This window comes from Crocodylus porosus, unplaced genomic scaffold (genome assembly GCF_001723895.1).
Source record: "Crocodylus porosus isolate Cpor-Errol unplaced genomic scaffold, CroPor_comp1, whole genome shotgun sequence".
Taxonomy (NCBI): Eukaryota; Metazoa; Chordata; order Crocodylia; family Crocodylidae; genus Crocodylus; species Crocodylus porosus.
This window is the reverse complement of record NW_017728943.1, coordinates 16215645-16226703: the sequence shown is the minus strand read 5'-3', so window position 1 is coordinate 16226703 and position 11059 is coordinate 16215645. Positions and strand designations below refer to the sequence as shown.

General features: G+C 45.2%; 1 protein-coding gene across 1 annotated transcript in view; it reads right to left on the bottom strand.

Annotated features, from left to right (window-relative positions):
* Window positions 1-6585: 6585 nt before the first annotated feature.
* Window positions 6586-11059, bottom strand: part of LSAMP (limbic system-associated membrane protein) — a 1430869-nt gene continuing 1426395 nt past the window's right edge. The window contains exon 9 of the mRNA XM_019548767.1: window positions 6586-8757. Within this exon, the coding sequence (XP_019404312.1) occupies window positions 8673-8757 (85 nt within the window). The 3' untranslated portion in view covers window positions 6586-8672. The remainder of the gene's footprint in view (window positions 8758-11059) is intronic.

The window sequence follows — 11059 nt, the reverse complement described above, 5'->3', positions numbered from 1 at the left end:
AATCAAGATCTAACTGAGCTAGCTTTTCCTAGAATGATGTCTCAGTTCCTGTTATACTGCATCCTTTAGCCTTACTGATGCTAACTTGGCTTACCTTAGCACAGCAAAAGGCCTACTAAAGCTACTATAATGCAAGCTCAGAGGATACAGACTTAACACACAGGTCTACACTACTGTCAGTTGGATAAGTGGAGGGACAGCATGCGCTCAACACTCAGCCCTGATACTGTACGCTCTTGCCTTCCCCTTTCAGTTTACAATGGAGGGCCAGCTTCTCCCTTACCCTGATCTCAGCACCTCTCCCAGGTGGCATGAAGTGCTACTGAATAGAAAAGCATAATTTACTCCCATTTTCATCAACGCCATCATTTCTACCTGATACTGGGCAAAAGAGAAACAGGCCATATAACTCTCTCTCTCGCTCTCTCCTCCTGCTATTGCAGCAAACCAAACCCATTTCTCAGTATCCCAGTGGCTTTTAAAGGATATCGTTCTATGGTTCTGTTAAGCTCTGGTGAGCAAGAGATGGTTCCCAGTGTCCTAAATAATGAATGAGAGCCAGACGACTCAGACTTGCTCAACAGAAACTGCACACATGAGCGAGACAGAGAGAGAAGGGAATAGTAGAATGGAGCAAGAGAGAGGGAGAGAATAATACCAGCCTTCCAAAGGTGTTATGTGTATCAAAGAGTTAACAACTGCAAAGAAGCTAGGAGACTTAAGTGCTCTGGTAAGTGGAAAGAGAGAGAAGGGGGTGCGTGTGCATGTATATGATGGAGAGAGTTAGCCGAACAGCAAGTGATGTATCAAGTGACTGTGGTGCTTTTGTCAATTCACGAATGATCTGCAAATAGACTTTTATTTGAAGTAATTTGCTTGTTATTTGAAATGACCAAGCTCGTTCCCATGGACGCACTTCACCTCTGGGATTGTGCCAGCATGTTGCTTCGTGTGTCGGCTACTCCCCATTTAGTTGCACTTGCCAGTACCTCCGACAGGCACGGCTTTGTCTTTTGGAAGTAGGCGTGACACTGACGTCAAGCTGGCATTCACTAGATGAGCAAGGCATGGAGTTGATACTTATGCTGCCGTTACAATGCAATTACAGTATAATTACCGCTCAGGCAGGGCTTTTAAAATGCCCCTTCTCTTGAGGGAAGGGAGTGGCATCTAAACAGGATCTCAATGAAATTCAATGGCATTTGTACTCCATGGCAAGGCAGCCATTGTAGATTAGGTGTATTTTAAGATTACAGAGTTGTTCACTGTCCAATATACCTACTATTGCCCACTGAAAGATTTAACTACTAGTATTCCTATAAACTAGAACAGGGGTTGTCAACCAGGGGTATGCATACCCCAGGGTACTTGGAAAGGCCCTAAAAGGTATACGCAGGCAGGTGGGGATAGAGTGCTGCCATCCATCTCCCTGTGCCATAATCTCCCAGGAGTAGGTCCAAGTGAGGGCAGAAGCGCCAGTGACTGCCACCCACCACCCCGCACTGCTGCCACTCTGTGTCCAGCTGTGTGTCACCCCCCGCTCTGCATCTGGCCACCAGGGGGTACACTTATTAAAAAAGGTTGAAAAGCCCTGAACTAGAATATTAACAGTGCGTTTAAATGACATGTTTTGACTCTTTCTCCTGTTTAAGACACATACGCTGCAGAATTCAGGCACATCTTCAGATGTTGTCAGTTGATGTAGCTTCACTAGAATCAGTTGATCAGTGCTGATTGTTATGATTAAGCAACCCCTTTTTAGTAGATCACTATAGCGGGGAATAGAGCAGTACTCATGGCTCATGGCACATTTAGAATCCTAAAATACACCTGTCAATTACTGAATTGTTCTGAAAGCATCAGTAGCTCATCTGTGTTGTTCGTCTCCTGCTTATAAATGGGACGTATCAGTATTTACATGAATGAAGGCAGTGTCAGCTTCATTCGCCATGGAGTAACATCAGTTTTAACCTGATGCAACGCTTCTGAAATAAGTTCATAACAAAAAAAACAAACCTCTGTGAGTTAATTCCCTGTCCCATGATGAATCAAATCTGCCTTAAGCTAAAAGAATGATAATTAATAGTTTAGTTCTGCAGTGACCTACAGGTTAAATGAATATGTGCTTTTCAGAAGCAAAACAAAAACATAACTATGATGTAGTTAGTGCCATCGTATTATAAAGTGCAACTCCAAGCTTTTTTCTTATCACCCAGAAATACACAGCTCTTATTTAGCACTCTCTCTATCTGGAGACTTCAAAAGCTTCCTCATCCTCTTCACTTCAAACACTCCCTAGTTGTGTTTTTTCCTTGACCTAGAGATTTGGGGATTAGGTGGAGTTCAGAAGTACTTGCCAGATGGATTAGGACTGCAGTACAGCAGAAGTACAGTTAGACATTGGGTGTGTAGCATATCTGAGTACCTGCAATGGCCCCAAATGGGGTGTGCAAGGAACCAAGCACATCCCCAACCCAACCCCCAAAATACCCCAGCCAGGGTAGATGGGGGGGAAGGTCTGTGAGGTGGGGGGGTGGCTCCTTTCCCCCACTCCCTGCCTGAGCTTGTTGACAGGAGTAGCACACCACAGCTAGCTTGGCTTTGCCACAGCTGGAGCTGCAGGGGGTGGGAGGGGGTGGTGGTGTAAGGGAGAGGAGTTGTTCAGCAGGCTTCTGGGAGGCTGCTTAACTACTCAAGCACCCCTGCCTGCTGGCCAAGGCAAGTACAGGCAGGCTCAAGTCAAGTTCCGCCCCCCGGACCCAACAGGTGAATGTCTGTTGGGTTCAGTGGTGATCTAACTCATGGTGCTTTGTGTAAAGTGCCATGAGTTAGAGCCCCTCCGTGCCTCCCCACAATGTCTGTAGGCACCCTACATTTCCAGGGGTCCAGTGACTATTGTGCAGGGTGGATTAGGAGCATGCCTAGTAATTTAGATATGAAAGTGGCATTTGTACAACCTCTTAGCAACATGCTGCACTTACTCACATACCACACTGACTTTTTTCACCATAAATTAGGAATTGAAAATTGGAGTGTATATCTCAAGTGAGGAAAATGAGAACTGAACGATTTGGCTAAAGGGAAAACTCTTTTTATTTCTTCATTCAGCCATCCTAAAACAAGTTAGGATATGTAGTATGAAAATAAATATGTTAGTAGGGTTTGGGTCAGTGGGCTTTGCTAAGAAGGTCATTATTATTACTCTCAATTTTCAGAGAAGGAAACAGAAAGGTGGACTGTCTCATGTCAACCCGACCTGGGACTGGATCATCCAGTCTTAGTCCAGTCATTTATTCAGAACAACGTCCCAAAGGCCTGTCATTTTATGCTGCACTACTTCCTTTCCTAGCTGGGTAGTGCATAATTGCGTAAAAGCCTTTCAGGGTGATCATCCACACTTGTGCAGTGACAGATGCTGCTATGCAAGATTTGCTTTTTCTGCAAGTGCTACTGCAAACAGGAACTCATTTGTGTGAATGTGAATATTTAAAGAAAAGTTTTGTGCCAAAGTGAACTCACAAATTTGTTCCGCATAAAGGTTTTCCTGGATGTAATGAGTGTAGAAGAGAGAGAGTAACAGCAAAGGACAGAGAGTAGATATGGGAGGGTGCAGGCATTGGAAAGTCGAGTGTGATTCCTTGGGAGGTAAAGTTTCATTGCTGTAGAGTTAATCTCTTGAGCTTTCATTGCAGCTTTGTCTCCTTCAGTGGTTCTTGAAATGAGTTTCCATTTGCCTGTGCAGGGCTAATTTTCTCTCAGCTGCCTCATCCCAGTGATCATTAGAGGCACAAAGTGCCTCTGTTGTATTTCTTCCTCCCTCAGACAGTCTCCTTAGTGCTTTGGTTTGTTAATTCTGCAATCACTCAATGGCAATCAGCTCTTGTTAGTCTGCACTGGTTGTTTCATCAGGACCCCTCCCATTGCATCCAGAATAAGCTGGGAGGGGGTACCTGAATCTCCACCAGTGTTTAACCAACAAGCACAGACATTTACTATAGCAGATGCTGTAGTCCATTCCCAGTGACATTTAGTTTTACCATTAATCCTTTTGTCTGCTCCTGTGGAACAATAGGAAAAAGGAGAAAGGTGAAGCTGAGATTCTTACCCATGCCCAAATTGCCCCAAAAACTTAGGCGTGGCTATGTCTGGATTTTGCACCATTACATTTGAATCCCGATTCAGGTCCAGAGCTTAAGCGCCAACTTTAGACACATTGGAATCTGGAAATTAAGCAATGGAGGTCTCTTCCACCTTCCAGAGTGCTGAAGACTGTTGACACTGGATTTGGACCCAGCCTGTACACTTTTGTTCCGGGTGAGCACAACCCTGCAATAGACCACAACACCTGCCAGTTGATAATAGGTGAATTTATTAAGCAATCTATATTTACCAATCCTAGGGCTGTCCTCAGAGTCAAAGTACATCTGGTCAGGACGCAGGCTTCAATTCTGAGGCTTTTTCTTAGGTGTCAGATGTGCAGAATATTTCTCTTTGGAGGTGAATCCCATCCTCCATCCTTTGTAGGCCTTTCTTTTTAGCCTCAGGAGGTCTGCTAGGTCCCTGGAGAGCCAGGGGGGTCCTGAGTCCTCTTGCTGCCTTTCCTCCGAGATGGAATAGACTTAGCTTGTGCATTGAGGATCGCTCTGAGGAGCAGCTACTCTTCCTGGACTCCCCTCCCCCTGGGGTCGTGGTCCCTTAGGGCCTCGCTGACAAGCCTCCTGAGCTTGTCAAAGTCGGCTTTCCTGAAGTCAAGGACTTCTGTGTTGCTGACTGACTTGCCAGCTTTACGGCAGATGGTGAAGGTGATCAGCTCGTGGTCGCTGTCACCCAGCTTCCCATCAATCACTAGGTCGCCGATTAGGTCATTCCCAGTAGCCAGTACCAGGTTCGAGCAGCGCTTTACATCTCATTGGCCCATAGACTTCTCGAGTCAGGTAGAGGTCATCCATGCACGATAGGAAGCTTTGTGACCGTTCGGATTTTGCTGAGTGATCCTCCCACGAGAAGGGAGACATGCTAGACAGCCAGTTTGCTTCCAGGGCTATATGGAACCATATGTGTGAAACACAGGCTCTTACAAATCAATTAACCGCTGCTGCCCATCTTGAACGCTTCTCATGCATATATCTATAAGCCAATTCCCAAAAATCAGACCTTTAAATACCATTTTAAGCTAACAAAGACTAGCTGGCCAATAAATGCTATTGTTGCTGTGTGGTAAATTTCAGGTTTCCAGACGTGTTTTCATCACAAATTGGGACAAAAACTCAAAATTTGTAAATGTTCCCACTTAAGATCCCACAGTATTTCAATCCATGGACATTGAAACATGATGTTGCCCAAGCCAAACATATTATCCTGATTTTTCAGAAGCTGTCAACTGAAAATGATGGGATTCTTGTCAGTCTCACTGCTATCTACCATTGCATAGCTCCAGGAAACTGGATCAGATTGCAGTACAGGGGATGGCTGACAGCGCAGAACTGACATGAATCATATCAGTTGCAATCTGCAGTTTCCAGAGCTTGCAGCAATACTACTTCAGAGTTGGGACCCACAGGGTTTCCAGTTGCCCAGACCATTTGATGCCACTGTCTGCATGAGTCAGATGCTCTGAGGAACCAGCTGGCTTGTGAGTCTGAAGGCCCTTAGGCCCTTGAACCTTTAGCAGTCTGCTTAGAGCTGCAGACCCTTGAAGCCCAGAGGTCAGAACCCATCTCGATAAAGTCCATTCCCTGAGGGCACTGAAGCTGCAGACTCTGGAAATCCATCTCAGGGTTTTCCAAGTGTCTAGGCAGAGCCAGGGTTCTCAGGGCTTCCAGGATTTTGGACTCTTTGGAAGAGAATCCTGGTGCACTTTGGGTGTGTCTATACATATGCATTTATTCCACAGTCACCAAAATTACTGTGTAGTACAGGCATGCATCTACAAATAAATATGGCAACTTATGTCAACTTGAGTCTTTGTTTGGTACCTGTATCATGCAGGTATCGAATTTACTCCTGATTAGTTACTGCTCAGTAATGCATGTGTAAGCACCTTATTACTCAGTGTTACTGTGTAAGTGGGAATAGGCTAGCATCTATACATGCAAGCATTAAAATGCATTAATGCTGTGTGTGGACTGACTTGGGCCTAAAGTTAGTCCCAAGTCAGTCCACGCACAACGTTAGCATGCTTTAAAGCCTGCATATGTAGACACTAGCCTATTCCCGCTTATTGTGCAGCAAATTTAAGCTGGCATAAATGCATGAGTAGACACAGCCTCTGTGTTGCTCTCAAAAGACCAAGGAGTTAAGCTTATAGAACTACGATGTTTGTTTATTCAGAGAGCAGTGCTGTCCCTTCATTTCCCTCCTGCAATCCTCTGGCAAATGTGACAACTTACACATGACACTCTTACAGGTATCCACACACACTCCACTTGGAAGCACTGCCCAGCAGTTGTGGATGACAGAAGCCCAGCCTTCCTAGCAGCCTACCAGGTGATCAATGGGAAATCTGCCTGCACCTCACTGGAAGTTTGCTGAAGCAGAGACCTTGTAGCAGAACATTTCAGCTTTGGTGACCCTGTATTTTTCTGGGATAAAAACCCATTTTATTAGAAAAACCTGATCAAATTTTGTTGGCATTGCCTAGAGAAGGTGTGAAAAACAAAGGGCACAGTTCACTTCCAGACCACTTTATTTTATTCCCATCTGGCATGGAGATACAAAGGAAATAAACCGAAGTAACACATTAATGGCTCAGGCTCAATAAGTTTACAACAAGGGGTCAACAAGAGGTCAGATCCTGGAGTAAATAGGTGCAGTTTCTTTGATGGCAGGAACACCATGCTGGTTTCTACCCATCCAGTATCTGATCTCAGGATTGAGGAATCTTGATTAGCTTTGCCACCTGCAGGAAATCGCCAATGAAAATGGTGCTGATTTACTTGTCTAATAATGGTCTCTTAGAAAGCATTTTTGGAATAGGTGGAATAGGTGACTTCAGACAGCTGCACTCATGAAAGCAAGTTTGGCAAAGCAGCAATGGTCTGGGCAAGCAACATGGCACTTCTTGGAGGGGAATGAGGTATGCTGGCAGGAATTTCTAGGATAAGCTTACCCAGGTAGTAAGAGTTTCTCCACAAGAGTTTCTCCACACACACCTCTGCCAGTGCCCCCTACTTCTGAGCTGCACCGTATCTTTTCTGACAAAGCCATTTCTGCACAAAACCTCCAGTCTTTCTTGAATTGTGAATTGATTGTCATGGACCCCGTGGGCAAATTTTCTGCTGGTCCCTGGTTGTAACATATACCTTCATTTTTAGGTGCATCAGAGCTGCAGTTGACCTAACTGTTCTAGTAATAAAAGGTCAAGGACAAAATGCCATCAGTTACCTTGTCACTTTTTTCTTTCCTCTGAATCACTTAGATTAAAATGAATGTGGCCAATTTATGTCCTCGTTTCCTGGCCAAACTGCATCAATGATCATTGTTTCCTATGCACTTTTTCCAATGAGAATGGGCTATATCTAATAAATGTTGTTATAGATACAGGATGCTCTACGTGATAGTAAATGCAGCAATTAATGCTAATGAGTCTGCTGTTAGCAAGTAATATTATTGGTGTTACACTCACGCCTCACCAAATGCAGAGCTTCAGTTTGTTAAGCAGATGCCAAAGTTAACAGCCAAATTTTCTGCTCATGGATAAGTTAGCGTTAGTTAAATGTACCATTAAAAATAACCACTTAAAATGTTAATGAAAACAGTGATTGCACTTGCCAGGGTTTTTCTTGTCTCCGTTTTATTAATTCTTAACTTTTATGTGTTGGTGGGAAAGTGTACATACGTATGCATGTGGTGGGGGGGGAGGGGATAAGATTTTTATGCACATTTTTATGCTGTACATGCAAATGGAGACCTGGCACCATTAAGTCCAGGGATGGCAGAAAAAATGACATGTGTGTAGCTCTGCTGGTGTCCTTCACTAATGCCCTGACATCCCCTGCTATTCCCATACCTGGATTGTCACCCAGCTCTGTGAGTGCCCCTCACTTGTGAGTTGCAGCACCACCTGCCTTATAGATCTGATCTCCCACTCTCCCCAGCTTTGCTAACACACCTCAGTTCTGACCTTTAAGCCCCCACCTTACTTTTCCAGATATATCCTATGCTCACAACTCTTGCCAATGCACCTTGGCCCAGACCAGCAGTAGCTCACAGTTTTGTGTATTTGTGGGGTTTCTTTGTTCCAGTGAGATCAGACAGGGAGGACCAGGGCCACAGTTCTTACTGAAGACCACAAAACACTTAACTGAATACTCTTCAAGCATAACAGAAAGCAGCAGCAGATAACAAACACAACATAGAATGACTACACCTCCTGGCAGGAGTGCCCCCACACACATAACACTCAGTGCATGACACCATTCCCCCTAGATTACATAGGCCTTTGACTTAAAGTACTTGAGCCAGATGGTGTCTTGTCTTAGGTGACTCAATGCAGGGTTTGGAGTCATCCTTCAATTTCACTGGAGATGGCAGCAATCCATTTTGGTTCTTCTTGAGTCACTTCGGCAGCTGGAAGTGTCTAGGACAATAGCTAAGGGCCTTGTAAGAACCGGTCCTGCTGGCAGTACAGTGTCTTATGGAGCTGTAGATGGCAGATCATCTGGAATTTGATCTTACATCTGGTCAATATGTCTGCAGAGTATCTCAGTATCTGAAGTCTTGGTCTTGTATGACACTGGTCCTGTAGCTTCAGGGACACTTTGTTTTACAAGACAATCAATCTCTGCATCAATTTTGGGGCAGAGGGTAAACACAGTATGACACAGCTTCATTTGAATTGATGCCGTAGTCAGATCCAATGTAAATTAAACTGGTGAACCTTTGCACACACCCAGCCCTTTAGGACATCTTGAATGGTGTCTGTAACAACTCTGTGTGCTCCTGTTAACTCAGTGCCTAGCTGCTCATAACATTCTCCACCTAGAAAGCTTGCTCACTGTCCTCTGACAGCTATAAGGTACAGGACCCCTTGCTCCTTCCTGTAGCAGACATTGCTGTAACATGCTCCCCTCAAGACAACTGCTTGTTTATCGTAGGCAGTGAGTCATATTTCATATGGGACAGTAGGCAGGTGATTTCAAGGCCGTAGCCATTTGTATGTCTCTTCTGAAATTAAGGCAAACTGTTCTTGAGTCCACCTCTATGACACGTGGAACACCTTGGAGCATCACTATAATGTAGGTCTTCTGTAGGGGTGATATTTTCATGTTTTTGACAAACCTGGTAGTTTGGACATCTATGAATGTTCTGCAGGCTGAAATTCCATTTGGATCAGCAATAGTATGTATGGCAGCTGGAAGTGTACCTGCTTGGTTGCCTTCCTTCTGGATGGCTTGAACTTGTGACAACACATGCACGTTGAATGTATCTCTTGCACTTGCAAAGTTGGCATTCAGCATCATATTAGTGGCATGCCTGTGGCTCCAGCCACACCTATTTCAGCTCCTCTGGGATGAACAATTGTATTATGTTGTGCATTAGTGGTGAATTCTTTCAAGAATGCCCTTTGAATCACACCCAGTTAATTTTGTTTTAGTGAACAACACTTGGATCTCCTTTGAATTCAGAAATGCAGCCATGTGAAAAAATGCATCTGCCTGAGCAATGATGAATGTTAAGTGTTGCTTTGTAGGACTGTGCATTGCAGGATTTCATCTCAAACTCCACATAAGAATCTTTCCCTCGGTAGAGACTCAAGGCTGGTACCAAAATTACAGTTCTTGGACAGATAATGCAACTCATCTGTGTATCCTGCAAGCCTTTGTTTGGCACCTGATTACACTAGTTGAAATGAAACTAGCACCACTGGCTATGGTCTAAACTCCTCAAGTTATGCTGGTGTCTTTTGTAGCACTTGGCACTTACAATTTAGGATGAAGCACTGGACACATCTGGCTAACTGGGATTCCACCAGACTGCCAGTTTTGTGTATTGCAAATGAAAAAACACGAAAAACAATAAGACAGCCATCTTTACGGTACAGCAAAAAGGGATTAATTGAATGTTCTTCGAGCATAACAGCTGGCAGAAAGAGGACATGAACACAATATGTAATAGTCTCGCATATTGGGAGATGTATACACAAACACATACATAAAACATTCAGTGGGTGCATCTACACGTGAAAATAATCCAGGAATGGTTTGCTCTCAGGTATACTACTTGACAGTAAACTCTACCAGGCACGTGTCTACACATGCAGTGATGTGGGAGCAGATTTGCTTCTCCTAGCAGCAGACTGCTCCCTCACCCTGAGGCCCTGCAAAAAGCCCCTGTAGCAGCTAAAAGGAGCTCTACACACCCCTTGGATGCTAGCCCAGGGGCCAGGAGACAGCTATCTCCTGGCAGGGGCTGTGACATTGCTCCCTATCCCTGGGACCTGCCTGTTGCAGGGATGTGCTCAGCCACTGGATCCCGGGTAGGGACAATGTTCCCCTGCCCTGAAAGCAGGAAGCTGCTAGACCCCGCTACACAATGGAACCCAGGCTGGGAGATCCTTATCTTCCAATGCCAGCTCATGGCTATGGTGCTGGTTCTGGGTGAGAAGAACCTCCCAGTCCTGACCCTGTGACCACGGAGCTCTGCTAGGAGAGAAGGAACTCTCAGCCCAGGCCCTATGATCATGGGGCTGGTGCTGGTAGAGAAAAATCTCTCAGTGCCAGCCCCATGACTATGGAGCTGGTGCTTGGAGGTAAGGATCTCCAAGCCATGGTCCTGCAATTGTTGAATGGGGGCTGGGAGCTCCCTGCTGTGGGGCAGGGGAACATTGTCTCTGCCCAGGCTCAGGTGACAGAGCCTGTTCTGGCAGCAGGTAGTTCCCAGAGACTAGGATCAATCTCCCACTCCCTGCTGCCCAGTTTACCAGGAGCACATTTGCTCCCAGTCAGGCATCTACACGTGCGCTACTGCACAGTAAGTAATCTTGAGTAAATTTGCTACTTGCATTTGCTAGGTGCTATGTGTGGCGGGCCAGTAGGGGGCGCTCCTGCGTTGAGCCGCC